This window comes from Petromyzon marinus, chromosome 33 (assembly GCF_048934315.1).
Source record: "Petromyzon marinus isolate PM22_M1 ecotype Great Lakes invasive population chromosome 33, UKy_Petmar_22M1.pri1.0, whole genome shotgun sequence".
Taxonomy (NCBI): Eukaryota; Metazoa; Chordata; class Hyperoartia; order Petromyzontiformes; family Petromyzontidae; genus Petromyzon; species Petromyzon marinus.
In genome coordinates this window covers 12,429,935-12,453,609 of record NC_133699.1, presented here as the reverse complement: position 1 = coordinate 12,453,609, position 23,675 = coordinate 12,429,935, and the positions used below count along the sequence as shown (strand labels likewise).

Sequence of the window (23,675 nt, the reverse complement as noted above, 5' to 3'; positions counted from 1 at the left end):
CACTCCCCCCCTCCCCCCTCCATGCGTACGTACTAATTGGATGGCCCCATACGGGTAAACCATATGGGTTGACAGGTATGCCTGCACCTTATCTGGGAAGACTAATCAACACATATCCACCCATGCTTTTAGAAGGGCCGGGAACAAATGCACAACGTGGATATGACATTCTCAATACATTTTGAATAACGGTCAATGTTTAAACATTTTATTTTAGATACACTTGCATACCGTCTCTTCCACGTGCAAGCCAAGAACTGTACGCTTTTCTTTGCACGTATTTCTCTGTGTCGTTTGTGGCCCCCAGGTGTGGCAGCGTGACGGAGGCAGCAGTTTACAACAACACATTTTGAGCCATCTGGCACGTTTCGTGCCCGGCATCCACCGCACTTGTGGTGGCTTTGAAGCAGCGACTCGCACCCGGCCCAGCGTCCCGGAGGGCAGCACGCCTGGAACTCCCAGCACCAGCAGCAGCACCAGCAGCAGCAGCAGCAGCAATGCGACACCCGGAGGAACGCCCGAAACACCCAACGCAGTCACTGCAACGCCGGGCGGCGATTCTGAAACGGCCGACGGTGGCAATGACGCTGACGAGGGCCTGGGAGGACAAGGGGAGCTGCTGGTTCGCCGCGTCCTGCTGGACCCCCTCGGCTGGTTCCTGTGCGGGGAGGATCCGGAAGCTGGCTTCCCTCGCTTGCAGCTGTCTAACCGACCAGCACAGCTGTGCGGGCACGTGTTCCGCAGCGGGGAGCCCACATACTCGTGCAGGTGGGAGGAGGGCGACAGTCGACAACAGTAGAGCTTGAGAGCCCCCCAAAATTGTGGCGTGTTTAAAATGTTTGCTTTTTGAGCCGGGTGACTGCGCATGAAGAGCGCAATGTCTCGTCTGCGTGGCAAGGCAGCGTGAGCTTTGTTTGAAGCGAGACTCGGCCAAACAAAACTGCCCTTCTTGTGTCCTGCAGGGAATGTGCAGCAGACCCCACGTGTGTGCTCTGCATGGACTGCTTCCAGCAGAGCGTCCACCGCACCCACAGATACAGAGTGAGTAAGGATGAAAGCGATAACTCTTTTCCACTGTACAACCAAGCTGCAGTGAAGCTCTGTTGACAGTGTACCGACTAACATTACATGCAATGAATACAAAATATGCCCCATCCCTATACCTGCTTGGCCCCAAACTAGATTCAGATGTCTTGTGAGGCCAGCATATCACAGTTTAGCTCTGACTCGGTGCAGCCAATAGAAAACCAGTCATGCTGCGAGGGCCTCATGCTGGCTCGGCTCTGATGTGCTATTGGAAAAAGGAAATGAGTGCTTGAGTGATGGTGAGCAAGCCAGAGAGCACATGATCGAATGAGTGAGCTAGGGAGCGTTATATGAGGTCAATGTAACTCTTGCTGATGATGTGCTTGTGCTGATTTGGTGCACGTAAAGCTGTGGCAGAGTGGTTCGCACATTGTACTCCAATCTGGCTAACTTGGCTTCGATCCCCGGCCGTGATGGAGAACATAAGTAGCATGCAGTTTTAAAGCTGTCTTGGGCCCCCTCTAGGCCTTTAATTAACACCTGGTGCGATGTGTAACCATCAGCATTGCCGTGACAAAGCCAGCCGAGCATGGTGCTGATCATATCTGACCCACCGTGCGCTGTCTTGCCATTAACGTGTTTCGCTGACAACTCTTTCCCCGACAGTCTAGAAGGTATATGGGGGGGTTATATCTATGGGACCATTTTTCCAGTATCAAAAGGCGTTCTCTGGTCTAGCACTGGTGAGACAAGGCTATAAAGAAGGCTGCCTCTGGTGTAGGCCAATCAGTTTCGAAGACAATGCCCATCTATTATCAGAGCTTGTTTGTTTGCATGTTTTGCCACAAGTACGTGTGGTTAATGCATACTTGATGCCTTGCAAAAGGTATCATATTCGGTGTTTGAACATCTTAACACCTGTTATATTGCCGGAAAAGGTAAAACCTATTCTTGTTTTTCATCATTTTTATGGGGGGGGGGGGGGGGTGTTTGTGCGTGTGCAGATGAGTACGTCGGGTGGCGGAGGGGTGTGCGACTGCGGAGACCGTGAAGCTTGGAGGACAGGGCCGCACTGCAGCATGCATTCGCCGGGACACGCTGACGCCGCAGCCACTGTGAGCAACACAGCCGCGGCCCTGCGGATGTGAACGCATAGCGTGCGTGGGTACATGTGCACCTCCTGTTTGTTAATACACTGCTGGACACGGGCCTCTCCTGTCCGTGCCGGTTGCAGGGATTATTTGTCCAAATGCATGGCAGTGATCAGTGTCGGTTAAGTGCTGCGGTGGCGAGATGTTAACTACCTTGTCCTGGTATACAGGAGGTCGTGGGTTCGATCAACCATTGACGCCTGCTGTATATTTGGAGTTTGCGTGTTCTCCCCGTGGTCACGTGGACTTTTCTCCGGGTCCTCCGTTTTTCCCCTCAACATTTAGAAACATGCATTTAGAGTACTTGGCTTCCACATGATAAGCCACTTCGTTATTTGTGGCCAGGTTGTTTCTGAAAAAGAGCTATATAGCTCAGTGGGCCTTACCTGGTAAAATAAAAATAGTTAATAGTTTTTAAGGCCCAGAACATAAACGTGGGAGCATAAAAGTACTGTACAGAAGTGGATTTTCTGCACTTTTCTTGGCCATAACAGCAGAAGATAACCCTGTAGCCCTATAATAACATTTTGAGCATTGTGGCCACCCATCCAAGCACTGTCCAGACTCAATTTCTTCTGAGCTTCTTGAGATCTGTTGAAATAGGGGGGTGTTCCAGGTGACTTCGTCATCGGCATGGTATATTTGTTACGCTTGTTTACCCAGGATAGCCTCACTAAATATTGACTTTTTACAGCAGAGGGTCCTGCCAAGTTTATTATACACATGCACTGTATGTAAATGGAGAGCAGTGATGAATAAACCACTGCGCTTTAATCCCAGTGATCCGTGTTTTGATTCCCAGCCATGTGGCATATCGGTGGCATGTGGTATCAGAACCCGTTCAGGGCCACTCCTCTAAGTCAATTCAGCTTTAAACGAGAACTTGCCATTGTGTGTAAACAAAAATGTAGGCAGGTGTGGTTATAGCTGCACGGCACCGAACAATAAACCCTCCCCTGGCGATTCAAGAATGATGTCCAATTGGGGTCATTATTTGATTCAAGAATAGATGATGTTTGTCTTGTTTTTACTGACTTGTCTGTGTGGTTTGTGTATTATTTATTGTTTCGTCTTCTTTGTTCTCGTAGCCTAAAGGTAAATTAGCATTTGACTGGAATATCATTTGTTAGAATATTAAATTATTGAGTCGCATCAGTGTTCATCCCACGAATTGATTTAACATGCTGACAGGCCTGAATAGGGACACACTATTACGCTTTGCCTGTCCTGCCCAGGCTTGCGTGCCATGCCGGCCTTAGTAGGTGCTCACTAACAGCATTTGCCGTCACAGTCTCTGGCAACATGGGGTGGTTTTTAGTGTTTTTTTACGCGTGTGTGTGTGTGCAGGCGAGCGGTGGCACAGTGTTTAGCGCACCGTGATATACGAATCCGGCAACCCGAGTTACATTCCCACTCACGGCCAATACCAGTGACAATTATCTCTGAACTGATTCTGAGCCTTCCCTAGATCAACTCATTCTCAAACTCGTACCTGGTGCCATGTGTAAACATCGCGACTTGGGAGACAAAGGCGGCTGGGCGTGGTGCTGGCCACCTACCCCTTCGTGTGCCATGCCAGCCTTCATAAGTGCTGCTCGCTATAACAGCACTCGCCCCAACAGTCTGTTGAGGCTATACGGGGGGGGGGGGGGCTCTTTGTCTTTGCGCAGGTGGGCGTAGGCGTTCTACCCGATGGCGTGGAGGAGCGAGCCCGAACTCTCTTCCCCGTGCTCCTGCAGTACGCCATCGACGCGCTCACGTGGGACCCCTCGTCGGGCCCTCTGCTGCGCGACTTCCACCCGCAAACCCACACGTACGCCCTACCCTGCGGTTGCGGCTCTTGGGGGGGGGGGGGGGCGGGGGCTAATGAGTGATGTTGCTGGGCATCGGGAGGCAGCCACCCTCTGGCAACGCCGGGAGGTGGAGGAGCGATGCTCGCACCGGAGGACCCGAGGACCGGGCAGCTGAAATGTAGCAAGTTGGCACAACGGTGAATGCTGGTGGTGCATCTGCCAGTCTTCTCAGGCAGTTAACACGTAACACCTGGGTCTGTCCCACGACCTGTTAATGGGCCTTTGACACTTCATGTCGCCTCGAAATGCCCATACCCTGAAGTAAATTGTACTTGGTACTGAATTTATGTTATTATTGTAAACATGCATGCGTATAATGTGTACATGGGCATGCGTGTGTATGTGTGTGTGTGTGCAGTGATGAAGTGTATCACTGTGTCCTCTACAATGACGAGGTGCACACATTTAACGATGTCATCGGCTGTCTGGTGGTGGCTATCGGCTGCTCGGAGAGGGAGGCCTTTTCCCTCGCCTCCGCTGTGGACCGTCAGGTCGGTGGGGCCACAATCCACGGCACTAACACCGGCACGATCACAGCACTAACAACACCACGATCACCAGCACTAACCCCACCACGATCACCAGCACTAACGCCACCACGATCACGGCACTAACAACACCACGATCACTAGCACTAACGCCACCACGATCACCAGCACTAACACCGCCACGATCATGGCACTAACACCGCCATGATCACCAGCACTAACGCCACCACGATCACCAGCACTAACGCCACCACGATCACGGCACTAACACCACCATGATCACGGCACTAACACCACCATGATCACGGCACTAACACCACCACGATCACCAGCACTAACACCGCCATGATCACCAGCACTAACACTGCCACAATCGCCAGCACTAACACTAACAATGGCACAGATTATGCTAGCAACCACCAACACGCCATCATAAACAAACAACATGCCAAACGATAACCAGCGTGCTAAACAAGAATATCCAAAAAGTTGAGATCACAAGTCTGGCCCCTTTCTCCTCTTCCCACAGGGTCGCAAGTCTGTGTACTGTGGCTCGCAGCAAGTGTGCGAGGAAATCAAGAGAATCATCGTTGTAAGTGTCTGTGTTAGTGTCTTCATCTGCAGCAGCCTTTTAATTATGACGTGCAGGAGCAGTACACGTAGAGTCTGTTGTTGTTGTGTGTGTGTGTGAGACATAGTCTATGTCACATACACACACAAATAGGCAGCCGATTGTGTGAATGGGTGTCTAGGATTCCGGCTCATGGCCAACACCAGTGATGAATGTCTGAACCGGTCCTGGGCCTGCTCTAGGTCGACTTAGCCTCAAATGAGTACGTGCCTGGTGCGGTGTGTAAACATCATGGCTAGGGAAACAAAGGCGGCCGGACGTGGTGCTGACCACCCACCCCCTCGTGTGCTGTGGCGGCCTTCATAGGTGCTCGCGAACAGCACTAGCCCCAACAGTTTGCTAATGCTATATGGGGGATCTTTTTTGTACAGTGCTTTGCCAATCCATGGCTGGATTAGAGCCTACCCCACGCCATGCAGATCGTGGGAGTTAACTTGACCATATTTCACTTCCTCGGTCGGAGCAGGTTGGTGAAGGTGGGGGGGAGCATATTTGCAGGCACCTAGAAGTATGGCACAACAACGCACTGTCCTCTGTAGTAGACATGTGGCTTGGCTCGTTCACCAGAAACACACGAACCCATACATGTATCTATGTATGTTGAACTTCGCACCGTACTTAGCCAACCGTGCAAATTGGAGGTGTGGAGGAAGGACAACAAATTAAGCACAACAAGCTATTCTAAATAAATGATTTTCAATCTAGCTTATTTAAAAGTGCATAGCTCCAGTGGCTTCCTCATGTCAGAAGGAAAAGAATTCCAGAAGGTCACAGATGCACATCTGAAAGCGCGCAATGCATTGACCATATTTGTTCAATGGTCGGCCAAAAGCCGCGACTGCGAGAGTGACCGGAGTTCGCGTGATGGTTCATGCTCCTTGAGAATCGGCGAGGTATCGTGGTTCATTTGCGGCGTGCACTTTTTTTGCGTGTGACGAGCACGACTCTCGCCCGCCCTCACCGCCGCCACTGCAGGGCCGTAGCTCTCCACGGCGCGGACAAAAGGCGCTGCGCACGGAGGTGGAGTCGGCCTCGCTTTTCGCCCATCAGACGTTCGCCACACGCCTGCTAGCCTGGCTCAATCACATCTGCGAGACGTGCGGTAAGCGGCTGAACAAGCGAGCGCGTGTGCGTAGCCGTCGACTCGCACGCGCGTACGTGGGTTTGCACCCTGAAGCCACTTAGACGCATCTTCGGGGGACGGCCATGTGATTTATTTTTTTGGCCAGCAACTCATTCCAATCGTCTTGCTGCGTCTGCAGTAGCATTGAGCGGAGAGACGTGGCTGTGTGGCTCAGACAGCCAGTATGGTCATGGTCAGGGGTCGGAAACTAAAATAACAAGAGTAAACTTAATAATTTCAAGAGCCGCAATGCATGCAAATTCACATCACAAAGCAGTCCTTAAAGAGCTGCGTGTGGCTTCGGAGCCGCAGGTTGCGAACTCCTGGCCATGGTTATAGACGCTGAGCTGGCACTGCCTTAAATGCAAATTTAGGATTCCAGCCACACGTGATTAACATGGATTCTCACGTACTTTGATTATCTCGGCTCACATTTGTAAAGTGGATTTTCACTTAACTCGGTTTGTCTTAGCCATAAGGCATTAAATTATTCTGGGTTGAATGGGGTACAGTATAATAAAACGGTTTTTTTTTTTTCGTAGCATCCAAGCAATGTGACATGTGCTTCCTGTAATTACAACTTACTGTTAAGGAACTCTCAGCATCCAGCTGGATATGACAGGCGGCCGGGTCTGCGAATGTGCCCAATGTTCACCCTGCCACACACACCACACACACCACGTACACACTCCGCGCCACCCAGCTGAGCGCCGTGCTGACCTTAACAGGCGCTCGCCAACGGTGCTTGTCTGGTGTGCCGCAGAGGGCCTGCGCGTGCTGGTGTGCGAGGCTCTGCTGTCTGGCGGTGACGCCTCTCCCGTCTGCATGCTCATGCTCCAGGACTCGCGCCTCTGGAAGGGTAAGAGCACACGCCGTGTGGATCTTTGCTGATGAAATACCGCCACCCTCAGACACACTTGCCTCCGATCGATCCAAATTGGCTTTTGGGTCCAAGGAGGGACGAGGGGGGGAGGGGTGGGCGTGCATGATAATGGTCATGTTTAGATCTCAGCAACTTAAGTTTAAAATCCCAACCATGGACGACATCGTAGCAGATGGGTCTCTGAACATTTCTTTTCCCTCTCCTAGATCGACTCAACCTCAAATGAGCACTACCTGTTGCTTTATGTAAACGTCACTTCTGGGGATACAAAGGTGGCTCAACTTGGCGCCGGTCACAGCAGCCCCGGTGTGCTGTGCCTGACTTAATCATTGTGCACTGACAGCACTTGCCGCTTTGGCCTGCATGCGTGCGTGTGCATGTCTTAAAGGGTGATGCGGACCCCCCGGGTTTTTGGATTTTGGGCGCACGTGAGCACTTGCATCTGCATGTGCGTGCGTGCCTGTGAGTGCGTGCGTGCCTGTGAGTGGCCTGGCACAAGCGTCGTGGTGACGTCACCGCCACTTAGTGGCGAATGGCGGTTGTTGTTATTGTGAGTGTGATTATGTGTGCAGTGGCCACACCGGCAGTGTAGCTGGGTTATCGCGCTGCACTACGAACCTGGCGATCCGAGTTCGATTCCCGCTGACGGCCAACACCAGTGACGATTCTCTGAACCGGTCCTGGGCCTCCCCTAGGTCCACTTAGCCTCAAATGAGTACCTGGTGCGGTGTGTGAACAGAGCCACTGGGGAGACAAAAGCGGTGGGGCGTGGTGCTGGCCACCCACCCACTCGTGTGCCGTGCCGGCCTTCATAGGCGCTCGCTAACAGCACTTGCCCCAATAGTCTGTTATGGCTACACGGGGTGTCTTTGTCTTTGGTGGTCACACCACTCTCTTGTGTGCCATGCCACCCTCAATAATAGGTGCTCACAAACAGCACGTGGCCCAACACTCTCGTTTAATAAGCATATTGAACTTTTCTCGCACCGTACGTAGCCAACCATGCTAATCGAAGTCTACACAGGGTGATGTTTGTCTCTGCGTTTTGCTGGGCAGGAGCGAGGAGTGTGCATTACGACCTGATCATGGGCAGCCTCCTCCTGGAGGCCGAGTACAAGCGCCATTTCGCCATCGTGTTCACACGGGTAAACCCCTTGTGCCCGGGGAGAACGCGAGAGCACGCGTCCACAGGGTGTACCTTGCATGTCAACCCGCACATGCATGTGCGTGTGTGTCAGTCTGTGGGGAGCGGGAGTGGTTCGCGCGCTGCGCTACAATCTCGACTACCAGAATTCGATTGTCTTAACCGGTCCTGGGCCTCCCCTAGATCAACTCGACCTCAAATGAGTACTTGGTGTGGTACTCTTTAGTTCTATTCGGTAAAGTCACGTAGGTAAAAAATGAAACAACAAAAATCACGACGTTTCGGCCACAACACAAGTGGCCACAACACAAGTGGATGAAGGCCACTTGTGTTGTGGCTGAAACGTCGTGATTTTTGTTGTTTTGTTTTTTTCCTACGTGACTTTACCGAATAGAACCAAAGAGTATGGATCCTTGCAGTCACGAAAGCTTCATATCTAGAATACCTGGTGTTGTGTCTAAACATCGCCACTACAGAGACAAAGGCGGCCGGGCATGGTTCTGGGCATCCACCCCCATGTTTGCCATGCCGGCCTTAATAGATGCTCGCTCACATAACTTGCCCCAACAGTATGTTATGGCTATATTTTTGTTTTTGGAGCAGTAGTGCTTCGCCCGATGCACTATAATCCTGGCTATCAGAGTTTGATTACAGCTCAGGGCCACTGGGGAGACAAAAGCAGCCTGGCGTGTTGTTGGCTACTCCCCACCCCACCTCGTGTGCCGTGCCGGCCTTTATAGTTGCCCACTAACAACACTTGCCCCAAAAGTCAGTTAAGGCTATACATGGCCTTTTTGCAGAGCGGGCATAGGTATTCTATGAGGATAAACAGGGAATTTTGTTTGGTATGTGTGTCTGTGTGTGTTCACGTATAAGCATATTCGCACATATCAATGTGGTCGTAGGGCGTGCACGTGACCATCTACGCTGCTGATGGCCTCTGTGGTTGGCGTCTCCACAGAATTACCGCCGGCTGCAGCAGGATTTCCTGGACGATGACCACGAGCGAAATCTGTCCGTGACCAGCCTCTCGGTGCAGGTGTTCACTGTGCCCACGCTGGTGAGAGCGAGCGGTGCCCTGTAGCCTTGTACACTGCGCCCAGGGTTCTTCCAGGTATATAGCTCTTTTTCAGAAGTTACCTGGCCATGGCAAATAATAGCTCAACGAAGTGGCTTGTAACGTGGAAATTTACAGCAGACAAATACTCCAAATGCACATTGATTCTAAATGTGGAGGGAAAAACCAGAAGACCAAGAGAAAAATCCACGCAGCCATGTGAAGAGAGACCCGCAAACTCGAAATATACAGGCGTCAGGGTCGGAATTGAACCCAAGACCTTCTTGCATACTAGGCGAGATAGTTAAGATCTCTCCACCGCGGCGCTCCCATGCACTCATCAATAGATTAGCCTCTCTCTCTACCCGAGCTGCGACCTTAGACTCGGCCGTATCCTCAGGGATTTGTCAGTGCGTTTGGTATTCACGCCATTCTTACGGTCCGAGGCTGTCACAAAGACGCTGCGTCTTGCGGATGAACAGATCCGGAAGAGGCGGTGCGGTTTAATTGGATCGAATAATCCCACGCCGCCTCTGTATCTGCACCTCCGATTAACACGGTTGACTACGTACGGTGCGAAAGAAGTTCAACAACTTATAGCAACATATTTCAACAAAGTCGCGTGAAATTCCTTTGACTTTTGCCGTGGCTACGCCCTTGCCGGCAGGCACGGTATCTGGTGATGGAGGAGGACGCCCTGTCCATCCTCGTGAAGACCATGCGGGAGCAGCTGCAGGAGCTGATGGGCGGCAACGGGGCGCTGCACCCGGACCGCACCGACTCGGTGCAGCTCCGCCGTGCGCTGCACACCTTCGGCGACCTCAAGTACGCGTGCTGTCGGTGCTTCTGCTCACTTCCGCTCACTCCTGCTCGATGTCCCAAACACTCACTATGTTGGCCACTTACCCCCCCTCCCTCACCTGTCAACTTGGTCTGCTTTGCCGTTTGCTCTCCATCTTGCTCACAGTCTTCCGTCTCTCCCACTCACTAACTTGCTCTTCTGCTTGCTTTGCTGTTGTATTGCTTTCTCACTGTATCCCTCCAATCCAGTGCTTGCTCTTAACAACTTGAAAGACAAAGATCAACTGTATAGCCTTAACCGACTGTTGGGGAAAATGCTGTTAGCAAGCACATATGAAGGCCGACACGGCACACGAGGGGAGTGGATTGCCAGCACCACGCCCGGCCGTCTTTGTCTCCCCAGTGGCGATGTTTACACACCGCATCATGTACTCATTTGAGGCCGAGTCGACCTAGAGGAGGCCCAGGACCGGTTCAGATAATCGACACGGATGTTGGCCATGTGCGGGAATCGAACTCGGGTTGTGCGCTAACCGCTAAACTGCCAATCCCCACTTTTAACTACTTTATTCGCTATCCCACTCTAACTCACTTAAATGCTGTATTCATCCCTCAATCTGTCTCCCAATTGCTCACCCACGTGCTCTGCTGCTTACTCTCCCACTAAACCTCTCCCTAGCTCTCCTGCTCTTCTCTCACTCTTTATCCCCATTCTTTCCAAGAGCCAAGAAGAACAATGTGGACGATTGGTCAATTGCGATCTGAGATTTCTTAAACTTGCATCCTTCTGATTGAGTTCTGAATTCTCTAATGCCAGGGCGATCCCTGGATGGATACCCACAGTTCCCTCTGATCTCTCAAGTCTTCCCTACCCCCCCCCCCACCCATCCTCCCCCCGCTCCTTTTCAACCAGGTTTATCCTGATCGCTCGGCCTAGCGAATGGAGCGATGCCCTGAGGATCAAATTCCTTGCCGGTTTCCAAGAGTTCATGACCTTCCTGCAAGTCCTGCAGGTGCGAGGGAGTGCGGTGCTCAGAGAGACGGCGCCTGCAGTGGGGACGAATGCTCTGCGTGATGATTACTCTTTAATTAATTCATCTTCTTTCATTAATTATTTCCTCTTCTTTAACTCTGCGTTCCACAGCTACAGCGTTCGTCCTCGTGCGTTTTGTATCCATGGAATATTTGTTTTTTTTTTGCTCTCCCAATTTTCCCGTTAAGTTTTATTTCTCACGGTTCCTGCGGGCTAATTATATTATTTCTCGGTGTCTGATGGTGTACTCAGAGGTTAAGTCTGTTGTCACATTATAGTTGACTGATAGACTAATCGCTGATGGTTTGTCTAGACCCTCGATTGACAGACCAGTCTGATATTAATAACAATAATGATAAATTTTGATTTAAAGCTTTCGTGACTGCAGTAATTCATATTCTTAGCTCTTTCGGTAAAGTCACGTTGAAGGGAAACAATAAAATAATAAAATATATATAAAACAATAAAAATTCTCAACGTTTCGACCATAACACAAACGGTCGTCATCAGGTGTGTCGGTCCGCATTAATTTATTTATTTTTAAACGATTTATTTATTAAAAAACGTCAGCGTCACACGCAGCGATTTGATAGTTTTAAATTACCCCACGATTAACAATGCCAGATGTGTTCTGTGCATACACACGACTGCAAACAGTCTAGACAGTAATATTTTGCCAGACCGGTCTCTGATGGGGTGTATGCACATATAATAAGTTTCGGTCGTGAGAAAATTATTTCATGTTCTCGTCGAGTTGGCGACTAAACTGATATGCAGCGAATGACGAGCGAACTTTGGGAGAGCATTTATTTATTTTATTCCTACTTGTTGACATAGTTTTAAGGGTTTGCTCTTGGCGGGACGCAGTATATCCGAAGGCGCGTGGTAGTTTTATTGTTGAGGTTGCGTCTTCCTGTGACGGTTCACTCTGGACTGAACCTGGCCAACGAACTGCTTCAGGGCATCGAGGCGGTGACGCGGCAGCTGAGTCAGCACGTGGAGATGGACCCCGAATGGGACGTGGCCTACAGCCTGGAGCTCGCCGTCACGCATGCCATCACCATGATGCAGGGCTGGTGCGCGTCAAACGTGAGCAACGCGTGCGCACGCACACACACGCACACACACGCACACACACGCACACACACGCACACACACGCACACACACGCACAAGCCGCCAAGCCGGCGTACAAAGGCGGCCAATGATGCGTTGAGACTCGGTGTACTGCTTCCTCTGCGCGCCTTGCCGTTTTTGTTACCGCCGATTAAATTTCGCTCTCGAGGATGAAGGTGTGTTTGACCGCGATACGGAATCCGTCCTCGTGCGCAACTCTCCTCCTCCTCCTCGTTGTTTCCTGCCGGCCGTGCAGGCGGCAGTGCTGGTGGAGTCGTACGCGCTGTGCGTGCGCGTGCTCCAGTCGTCCGGCGCGGTGCCCCGCAACGCCGCCGCCACACCCGTCAGGCTGGCGCTGTGCGGCCACTCCCTGCTCTCCATGCCCTATCTGGTCTCTCGTCAGCCCGTGAGCACCCACCTGCCCATGACTCGCTTCCTCGCAGGTGAGCCTCCTTAGTGGACGTCATCGTCATCATCGTTTCAGTGTCTCTTGTTCACACGAGCAATCTTGTAGCCCTTTTCCATGGACGCATCGAACCCATGTACCTCGTATAACGCTCCCTCGCTCGATCACTTGATCATGCTCTCTCTGGCTTGCTCACCCTCACTCATTCGGTCACTCGTTTCCTTTTGCAATTGGCAAATCCAAGCTGAGCCCGTTTGAGGCCCTCATGGTACCTGTGGATTTCCACTGGCTGACTCTCGTGCCAAGCCGGAACCAAACAGTGAATCGCTGGCAGCGCCAAGATATCTGGATCTTGCTCGGGGCCAAGCAGGGCCAGGGGCAGCACTAACGAAGCGTTCATTGCACGTGACGTCGGTCGTTTGAAGCCGGAACGCAGCGTCACTGTGTTGCCTACACGCGTCTCAACTCTCCACCGTGCTTGTACCACATCAGCCCATCACAGCAAGGGTGATGATGGGATTGTGCAAATCGCATATAAATCCTCCAACAACCTCACTTCGCAAGCGTGTTTGTGAACTGAGATGCATGTCATGAGTTTTCCTGTATCTGTTGTACACGCAGGCCTCTATGCGATGGTGAGCCACACTGGGGTCATGTCTTCTTACCCAGAGATGAATCTGCTGGTAAATATCACCACTAATAGCACGACAACAATACCACCACCACCAGTGCCACAAACGCAACACCAACAACCGCCATTCGCCACTAAGTGGTGATGACGTCAAAACGGTGCATGAGCCAGACTAGGTGCACTTTGAGGCCACGTGAGGTGTCAAAGTCTTGCTGGCAGGAGGCCATGGGTAAAAAAAAAGACTTGTTATGACTGGCAGATGTACAAACTGTCATCTCTATGCTTGCAAAACATGGCCCCTTACAAGAACACCTTATTGCTGGCTTTAAGCTTTCAGGCTGGCCTGTTTACAATCCATCCTGGGATTAATCAGCATGGATTGCTCGGGTACTTTAAATTAAATATTTGGATATCGTCCTTTGAGCGGGCTTTGCCATCAGGCGAGGATACAATGGCTGGTCATAAAGTCCACATGTCTCGTGAGGCTCGACAGCGGAGGCTGGATAGGTGAAGCAATGGCTGATGAAGAGATAGGCTGATGGGATATAGAAGGATTTGGTACTGAGTGGACTTGGCCTTGATGAAGGGTGCTGTATGTGACTGTGCATTTGTGTCTGTGTGGGGAGCGGTAGTATAGCTGTTAGCGCGCTCCACAACGAACCCGGCTACCCGAGTTCGATTTCCGATCACGGCAAACATCAGTGACGATTATTTGAACCGGTCCTGGGCCTCTCCTAGATTGACACAGCCTCAAATGAGTACCTGGTGCAGTGTGTAAACGTCACCACTCGGGAGACAAAGTCGGCCGGGCGTGGTGCTGGCCACCCACCCCCTCGTTTGCCATGCTGGCCTTCATAGATGCTCACGAACAGCACTTGCCCCAACAGTCTGTTAAGGCTACACGGGGGATCTTTGTCTCTGTGTAGGGGGGGGTGGTATCATTGTGGTTATTGCATTGTGCTTTGAACCCGACGACCTGAGTTTGATTTCCACTCACAGCCAACATTGGTGACTAACATTTAAACTGGTCCTGGGCCTCTCCCCTCGTCTGGCTGAGCCTTAAATGAGCAGCTGGTGCGGTGTTTAAACATTAGGATTGAGAAGACAAAAGGCGGCCGGGCGTGGTGCTGGCCATCCCCACCCCCTCGTGCACCGTGCCAGCCGCAATAGGCGCTTGCTCTATCAGCAATTGTCCCAACAGTCTTTTAAAAGGTTATATGGGGGATCTTTGCGTGCGTGCGTTTGTGTATTTGCGCCTTTGTCTTTTGTGTGCGGCTGTGCTTCTCTGCGTGTGCGTGCGCACATGGGTCTGTGTTTGTGTGTTACAGGAAAGCGTGGAGCCACAGGACTTGGCCGAATTGCCCCTCAGGTGCCTGGTGCTGTTGGCGCAGGTGAACGCCGGCATGTGGCGGCGTAACGGCTTCTCCCTCGCCAACCAGGTAGCTACAGCAACCCAGTAACAGCAACAACCAGGCAGGTAGCCATGGCAACAGGGTAACCATGGATACCATTTTATCTGGAACAGGGACTCTCTTTAAAAAAGTGCATCAAGGTGGAATTATGCTTTTATTGAAAAGCTTGTCTGATGATAGAAAAATAAATCGGCTTTAATTACTGGACAAGAAAATAAACCTTCGTCCAAAATCTTTAGAGTTGGTTAATTCCACGTGACTGTTGAAAGCTTAAATGCGTTATCTCTGTCTGTCATTCTCTCTGGTTGTAACAGGTGGTCATGATGATTCTTAAAAAGACGATCTGATGTAAATACAACATTTTAGTGTAAAGTTGAGCTATGATTACGAACTTCCCAACAGGAAATTGCACTAATTGGTAATGTTAAAAACGTTTACGATAAAGAACAAGTGCTCATTAGATTAGCCTTTTCGGTCATGTCTATACATTCTTATCACTAATAAATAACTTCCGAAGACAAACGAATTTTGAAAAACCTTGTAAAAACCCTGAATATGCATGAATGTTCTACCTTGTTAATACAAAGTACAAAGATCAGATAACCAATTCAATTCATTTCAACAGGTGTCTTGGTTTTATTTAGACACCGTGTAGTTTCATATTCAGTTATTTCTGAATGTGTGCTCCAAAATGCATATTTAATGATTTTTTTTACGTGAATGGATATTTGCTCTAACGAGAGTAAAGTATGTGGAACATTGTCCTGTGACATGCTGGCATCATGTTGTGTGAGCTTGGATGAGTTTGTGTCCGATTGCCCGGTTGTGATGGCCGATCGCTTTGCCCCCAGATGTACCACTACCACAGCGCCATGTGCCGCCAGGAGATGTTCGACAAGGATGTCCTCATGCTGCAGGTAGAGCACCCGTCATCTTGTTGTCCTTCCCCCGCACCTCAATTTAGCGTGGCTGGCTACGTGTGTTTCAAAAGAAGTTCAACTTGCATCCATACGTACACACGTCATTGTCGCCATCGTTGTGAGCCCGCGTGCCGTGCTGCGACAAAGGCACCTTCGACCAAGTCAACTGGAATGCGACCAATGTCGTCAGATCTCGCAGGCGAAGCAGACTTGAGCCTGGACAGTGTGTGGATGGGTCACCATCATGCACACGAAAGGTTGTTGTCGGCCATTGCGGGGGCTACATTGTGAACAATAAAAGGCAGTGCGGCAACGTTTATTGTTGTTAACATGCTACGCTCCCAAGCAGTGGTTAGTGTGTATTCATTGCTCGTTAGCGGTTGGTGATGTTCATTGATCAGTAGTGGTCGTTAATACATCAATAATGATGACAATGTCAGTTGATCCGTGGTAGAATGACGGTGGCGCAGAGATCAGCAGTGTTTTTGTGCCCGCTGACGATGGTTGATCAGTGAGTGTCGCTCATCACTGTATCAGATCGCCGCGTCTCGGATGGACCCGGATGAATTCCTCCTGCTCCTTCTGTGCCGCTTTGAGCTCATCAACGTCTTCAAGACAGCCACGCGGCACAGCGGACACCGTGCCGACACCACCAGCAAGGTGACGCGCGCTCGTGCTGTGTGCACGATCCTCTACGACCAGGGCTCCGCATGCAACTGAATATTTTCTAGGTAACTGGTAGACCTGGAGGTGACACGTGACTAGTAGCCACAGCCATATACTGGATGTTATGTGCCAGGTGTGGAAATAGTCCCTGCCTACTACCAAACCAAAGCCCAGGAGGGTTTAGCTGTTGAGCACTGTGATGGAAGACTACCTGAGCATACCTGGTGTGTAGGCCCGGAGATGGAAGGTGGTCATGTGTCGGCACAGCAATGGATTCTTGCATCTTTATTTGCCTGAAACTTTGAGTGCTATCCCCTCTTATGGATGGCGTTTTTTTTCCAGTTCCTCCAGTTTCCTCCCACGTGAAAACCAAATGCTCAGTAAGAGAATTGGCCAAACATCCCAATGCAGGATCTTCTTGGGAAGAGCCTCGAGACTTTCATGCTCTTCTGGGTATAAAACGTTCATGGGTATAAAACGTTCATTGCCGTAAAACTCCTCTCAGTTGATTTGACAGTGGAGCTTTTGTAGTTGTATCCTATGATCTGTGTTTAGGACCAATGAACAATTGCATGCTAACAATAATAGTAAACTGATTAAACGCCTAATGGGATTCCTGGTACCAGGTGTCTTTTTAACCCTTACCCGGTCCGAGACAACTGCAAGTTGCAGGGTGGGTGTCCCCGTTCACCGCTGAATCTGGAAACGTGCAAGCGGTTAGCGTTAATTTTATTTAGAGAGGTCGCATAGCGTCGTTGTTTTTAAAGACATTGTACTCACTGCAGCGAACTGTAGCCATACAACCGCACTCTATGATAGCTGGCGCCAAACTTTGCTATACTCCCTGCATGGCCTTGTGGGAGCTCGGTACGTCTTCAGGTCGGAAAGTGTACCGATAAAGTTTTAAAAAATTTTAGTCTTTCTTCCGATTCTGTTTGGATGAGGTACATACACGTGATGGGCATAAAAACCGATGATGTACATGCACGTCATCGGAATGATAAAGGTTTAATCTGACGGATGATTGCACAGACACTGATTGTATTGCACGTGCCCGCACAGCCGCGTGTTTACACAGTTTGATTTTTCCTACAGGACCAGCTCCAGCAGAACAGCTTCTTGCTCGAAGAACTTCTTCAGCTCATCATATGGATCTTGGGTGAGCACACGTACACAGAATCACACTTACACATAAGGCTATGAGATCACCCTCATAGCCTTAATTGATTTTAGGGGCAAGTGCTGGTAGCGAGCCCCTATGAAGGTAACCACGGCAGACAAGGGGGTGGGGGGCCAGTACCATGCCCAACTGCCTTTGTCTCCCAAGTGGCGATGTTTACACACTGCACCAGGTACTCATTTGAGGCTGAGCCGATCTATGAGAGGCCCAAGACCGGTTCAGATTATCGTCAGTGGTGTTGTCCGTGAGTGGGAATCGAACTCGGGTCACCAGGTTTGTTGCGCAGCACCCTAACTACTGCGCCACCGCTCCCCACAATGGGTTAACTGAATTGCGACATTTACACATTTAACCCCAGGCACGCACGCAAACACAGCTATACTAGCGGCGTTCATGGCACACAAAACTTCTATCCGTTTTAACTCCTCGCGGCCGTTTGTGCCTCCACACCACCCCCCTCCCGTGCGCGCCCCCATCCCAGCGGAGCGCTTTGTACCAGGCGTGAGCGCCGTGACGGCGGAGCAGGTGACACGGCACGAGGTGGTGCACCAGCTCGCCATCAAGCCCATGACGCACAGCGAGCTGAGCAAGGCGCTGCCCGAGAACGTACGCGTCGCACGCACGCACGCACACGACACGTCTCGCCCGCTGCATGTTGCAGCACAACAACAACAACCGCCATTCACCACTAAGTGGCGGTGACTTCACCACGGCGCTTGTGCCAGGCTGTGTGCACTTTAAGACCACTTTATGTGTCGAACGCCATCTGACAGGAGGTCACTGGACAGACCCAGGTGCTATGGGTTGACTGACTGAGACGACTGGCAGATGCAGCGCAGCAGACGCACTGCCACACGCACCAGCACGAACAAACACACAAAGCCACCCACGTCCTCTTAGCCTCATAAACTTGCCTGATCTCGTCAAGGAGCATAAACCATCACGCGAACTCCGCTCAGCCTTGCAGTGGCGGCTTTTGGCCAACCGTTAAACAAAGACGGTCACTGCATCTTGCGCTTTCAGGTGTGCTTCTGCGACTGTCTTTAATGCTCTTCTGGAGCTATGCACTTTTAAATCATCTAGATTGTAAATTCATTTCTTTAGAACTGTTTTTTTGTGTTTAGTTTGTTGTCCTTCCCCCACACCTCCGATTATCACGGTTGGCTTCGTAAGGTGCAAAAGAAGTTCAACATACATAACACATCTCTTTTCTCCTCGTCTCGTTGCCTCCTCGTCTCTCTGCCTCTAAGACTCCCCTGTCCCATGTTTGTCTTCTTCTTCGGCAGGAAAACGACGAGACCGGCATGGAGGCCATCATCGATGACGTCGCTGTCTTCAGGTTGGTTTGGTTGCTGCCGTTAATCCACTCTTGAGTTGGCTCTCGCCGTCCCCTGGCTTGTGCCATACACTCGATTCCGGGTCTTGTACGGTGCTCAACAGCCACAAGTTGACCATTGCCGTACACGATTGCATGCACTCTGTCTAAGTAATATGTAAAATAAATGCAGTGCCGTTCCACGTTCACGCAGCATCGTGGTAAAAGGTATTATCTATTCTTGAGACGTAAACAAAATAGTCTTGAGACATATTCTTGGTTCTTTCGGTTAAGTCACGTAGAAGGGAAACAATAAAATAATAAAAATAAAAAAACAATACAATTCTCACGACGTTTCGACTGCAACACAAGCAATCATCATCAGGTGTGAAAACCACAGCAAGAAAATTTGAAAAAAGTGGCGTTTTTTTATGTTAGCACCACGGAGAGAGATTTGACAGTTTGTTTAGAAGGACGAGTCCATCTATGTTCGGAAAAGAGGAGGGGGGAGACGAAAATAATGGATGCGGTCTGAAAGCCACCGTAAGCGTGAACAATCAATTAAGACCCGAAATTATTTATCAAATCTTTCCAATGATTGCTAAGCCAGAATCCCTTCTACGTGACTTTACCGAAAGAACCAAGAATATGAATCCCCTGCAGTCATGAAAGCTTTAAATCAAAAAAGTCTGAGACATGTCTGCAAATGGTTCTGAGGCACAAGCTCAGCTCATCGCTCCGTTTCCGTGGCGGTACGTGAGACCGCATGGCATGGGAAAGCCTTCATCCAGCAGCAGATCGACCATTGCTGCCAATCATTCCTTAGTGAATGCCTTGAAGAGCAGCATAAAACCAGTTCGTATCTCTCCGAATTGGCAACGGAAGACAGCCATTCGCTCTGAACGCATTCAGCGCCAGGGGGCTGTGCGCTGCGGTTAATCACGGGCGCTGAGCGTACACGACGCTACTACACTCTTTATTTTACCAGGTAAGGCCCACTGAGCTGTAAAGCTCTTTCTCAGAAGCGACCTGGCCACAAAAGATAGCTCAACGAAGAGGCTAATGTAGAAATTGATAGCGGCCAAATACTCGAAACTCACGACGATTCTAAAAGTAGAGGGAAAAACCGGAGGACCCGGACATAAAATCCACGTGACCTTGGGGGAGAACACGCAAACTCCAAATATACAGCAGGTGTCGGGGTCAGGATCGAACCCACAACCTCCTGCATACCAGGCGAGGGAGTTAACATCACGCCACCGTGGCGCCCTCCTCCCCCCTGCCCACCTCCGTGCTGGGGGTGGCGCTCCTGTCCACAGGAAACCAGGCCTCACCGGCCGTGGGGTTTACGAGCTGCGGCCCGAGTGCACGGCCGAGTACAACCCCTTCTTCTACCACTACCGGCGATCGGAGCAGTCCAAGGTACGAACGCACGTGGCGTACCGTGGCCACGGAGTTGATTATCGTCCTCCAGCGGTTTAATGAATCGTCACTGCCATGAAAAAACAAACTCCAAGCACGCTGAGCAAAACATCGGCGGGTCATGATTAACATAATGCTTGTGTACGCAAGAAATCCTCACCGAGTCTCATGTGTCAATAAACCCATATATTTAAATGTATAGAGCTGGAATAAATGATAGTAAGTGAATATTTTACGATGTTGCATCAAAAAGCTTCTCTATTTAACAAGGCACAAAGGTGTGCATTGCATGTACAAACCCTCTCAGCCTTGCGCCTTATGCAAATCACCAGTTTTGTCCTTATAACGACTCATTACTAGGGTGCAATCATCAGTGTTCTGATACTGGTTTCTGTTGGGGAACGTCTGTTGACGTGAAGTTGAACTGTTGACTCGGATTACAGCTCCGAGCAAATGCCAGTCGCGGGATTGGCTCGTTGCATACCAGTGATGCAAGCAGCCTACTCGCTATCAGAATGAGAATATTTATACTGAAGGAATCCTATGAGCTATAAAGCTCTTCATAATAAAGGTTTTTGGGTTAGATCGCGTTATTTATAAATGTGTCGTAACCCTCCACCACCCGACACGGCCAATCAGCAAAAAGGTGTCACGTTGACAAAAGACAAATAGTTCACTACTTTAGCCCACCGGTGTGTTGAGTGAATCCACAACATTTACAGTTTGAGTACGACGTTTCGCTGGTAATTACATCCAGCATCATCGGGCAATTCGCCAGAAAGCCTACGTGTTAAACTATAAAGCTCTTTTTCACAGATGTCCTTTAGGGGCGGGTCAGAACTTTACAACAACAAACAGTACAAAAACACGATGAAAAGTAAACAAATCACTTAAAGACATACAAATAAAACTAAATTATTTTGATCTTACCAGATAAAGGCGGCTGAGGTATTAATGATAGCTCGACAATGTGGCTTGGCAGCAATATATGAACTGCAACAGCTGAGAAGAGAGAAAATACCTGCCAGCGTGTACCGGAATGTCCCTGCAAACCTTGAAAATTATCCAGATTGTTGCTTCAGAATATCGATATGGGCAACGAGACGTCGTTTTACGGACGGGATCCTGAAGCTTGAACGTTAAAAGCTCGCAGCGGAAAAAATCCAGTCCTCGCCCAAACGAAACAAATTACTCCTGAGCAGAGGTCACGTGGGGAGAGACCGACGACGATGAATTTCGTCGACCGTGGAAGGATCGGTGCTCCGTGAAATTTGGTGTGGTCTGGGACTGTTGTTGTTTTTCCCGCCTTGCCCTAGCATGCATTTAGTGTTGAAAAATGGGCAGCAACTAATGTACTGATGAAATTTGTACTTATATTGTATTTATGTGTATTTATTTTTCGTGGCTTCCTTACCTTTCCTCCATTTTGCATATCTGTTGTTGTTGTTTGTATTGTTGTAACTTGCTGACCCGCCCCTGCTGGACATCTGTGAAAAAGTGCTTGGTTGCTCATCGTATTACTCCAGTGTCTCAAGATTCTGATTCTGCTTCTGACAATTGGTTACCCATTGGGATGGCTGTGCGAGTTAAAATCCTGGTTTCGGGGGTAGACCATCGTCCCTCCGGGCTCGATAAAACGAGCACCACTTTGTGGGGAGTTCAGCAGTGGTTGTCCCGGGGAGAAGAGAACATTCTGCGGTTTGAAAAGTAACGTTATCATCGCCGATTAAGCACTTCCTTGGACAAAAATGCATGTCGGTAAGTGGCGCAGAATCCACGACTGTGCTTTGATTTCTCTTCCTTGTTGATGCCCTGGACGTCTACGTAACACTCCGTGCCAACGTGATTAGCGCGCACGCGTGCGTGTGTTAGAACTGGAGCGCGGTGCGTGTGGGTGTCGGCACGCACGCCTAACTCATGCGGCCGTTTGTATGTTCGCGTGTTTGATCTGCTTGCGCACATCGCTCGGTACAAGGCGAAGTTGAAAACAAAATAGCAGCTTGTTTTTTGGTTCAGTCTGTGTAGTTTTTTGTGTATAAATATCATTGCCAGCAACGGCCGACTTCTCGACCGTAACATAAACCTGACGACGATAATGATGATGATGAATGTGATTTTTAGGCAGAGGAGGCTCAGAAGAAGTTGAAGAAGCTGAAAGGAGAGGATGGCGGTAAGTGTTGAATCACCAGCTCGGAAGAATCGGTCAAATACACACACACAAACAAGCGCATCAATAGCATCCCGATTGTGCACTCAGTTTAAAGGGACTCAACAAAGGAATTTCATTCTTCATGTGTAAATGCCATATTTACCAGGCATTTAGACTTGTGTTTGTGCGCAGCACTATGAACCCAGCCACCCGAGTTCGATTCCCACCCGCAGTCAGCACCAGTAACGATCATCTGAACCAGTCCTGGGTCCCCTCTAGGTCGACTCAGCCTCAAAAGAGTACCTGGTACGGTGTGTAAACATCGCCACTGGGTCACCCACCCCCTCGTGTACCGTGCCGGCCTTCTTAGGCGCTTACGAACAGCACTTGCCCCAAAAGTCTGTTCAGGCTATGTGGGTGATCTTTGTATTGTTTTGGGTGTGTAAACATCGGCGCATAAGACAAAGGTGGCCGGGCGTGGTGCTGGTCACAACACCTGATATGGATGACCATTGTTGTTGCATGTGTGTGCATTCACATCATCTTCATGTGAGTGCATGCATCTAGTAATGTGTGTGTCTGCTTGTATCCATTGATGAGTTGTGGGCCTCCCTGAGGTCGACTCAAGTGAGTATCTGGTTTGATGTATAAACATCGCGACTGGAGAGACGAAGGCAGCCGGGCATGCCACCCCACCCCCTCTGTGCCATGCCAGCCTTCATTGTTACTTGGGGGGGCCGGTTTTTCTTTCTGTGTGCGTGTGTGCATTCATACATGTCCTTGTTTTGTGTGCGCGTACGCGTGCCACAGCGCTGCCTCCGCCCGTGCCGCCCCCTCTGTGCCCCATGTTTGAGGGGCTGCTGAGACTCCTGCACTGCGACACGTTCGTTTGCATGCTGGCGTGCGTGCTGCACTGGGCTGCCAAGCCCTCCGGACAGCCGTGCTCCGAGGCTGCCCTGCAGCGGGTACGCACGCACGCACCACTTGCTCTCCTTCTAAGCGCTGCGCTTGTGTCGGCCAGGTGGCTCGCTGGTGAGAGCGTCAATCTGGTGCACCGACACAATCACCGATGTATCGTGAACACATGGCGTGACGTGCCGTGCGGGGCCGTGCGTGCGCTTGTGTGTGGTGGGGAGCGGTGGTGGAACGGTTAACACGCTGCACTACGAATCCGGCGACCCGAGTTCGATTCCTGCTCACGGCCAATACCAGTGACAATTATCTGAACCGGTCCTGGGCCTCCCCTAGGTCGACTCATCCTCAATTGAG

General features: G+C 50.4%; 1 protein-coding gene across 3 annotated transcripts in view; it reads left to right on the top strand.

Annotated features, from left to right (window-relative positions):
• Positions 1 to 23,675, top strand: part of LOC116948482 (E3 ubiquitin-protein ligase UBR2-like) — a 55,724-nt gene that overhangs the window by 2,851 nt on the left and 29,198 nt on the right. For all 3 annotated transcript variants that reach the window (XM_032965193.2, XM_032965192.2, XM_032965194.2), the window contains exons 2-25: positions 308 to 768; positions 963 to 1,041; positions 2,031 to 2,141; positions 3,848 to 3,990; positions 4,389 to 4,521; positions 5,048 to 5,110; positions 6,125 to 6,251; positions 7,036 to 7,131; positions 8,212 to 8,300; positions 9,261 to 9,359; positions 10,024 to 10,181; positions 11,071 to 11,170; positions 12,151 to 12,279; positions 12,562 to 12,748; positions 13,333 to 13,394; positions 14,671 to 14,781; positions 15,606 to 15,671; positions 16,212 to 16,334; positions 17,436 to 17,499; positions 18,002 to 18,126; positions 18,807 to 18,859; positions 20,155 to 20,257; positions 22,379 to 22,427; positions 23,217 to 23,371. In XM_032965193.2, the coding sequence (XP_032821084.2) occupies positions 308 to 768; positions 963 to 1,041; positions 2,031 to 2,141; positions 3,848 to 3,990; positions 4,389 to 4,521; positions 5,048 to 5,110; positions 6,125 to 6,251; positions 7,036 to 7,131; positions 8,212 to 8,300; positions 9,261 to 9,359; positions 10,024 to 10,181; positions 11,071 to 11,170; positions 12,151 to 12,279; positions 12,562 to 12,748; positions 13,333 to 13,394; positions 14,671 to 14,781; positions 15,606 to 15,671; positions 16,212 to 16,334; positions 17,436 to 17,499; positions 18,002 to 18,126; positions 18,807 to 18,859; positions 20,155 to 20,257; positions 22,379 to 22,427; positions 23,217 to 23,371 (2,886 nt within the window). The remainder of the gene's footprint in view (positions 1 to 307; positions 769 to 962; positions 1,042 to 2,030; positions 2,142 to 3,847; positions 3,991 to 4,388; positions 4,522 to 5,047; positions 5,111 to 6,124; positions 6,252 to 7,035; positions 7,132 to 8,211; positions 8,301 to 9,260; positions 9,360 to 10,023; positions 10,182 to 11,070; positions 11,171 to 12,150; positions 12,280 to 12,561; positions 12,749 to 13,332; positions 13,395 to 14,670; positions 14,782 to 15,605; positions 15,672 to 16,211; positions 16,335 to 17,435; positions 17,500 to 18,001; positions 18,127 to 18,806; positions 18,860 to 20,154; positions 20,258 to 22,378; positions 22,428 to 23,216; positions 23,372 to 23,675) is intronic.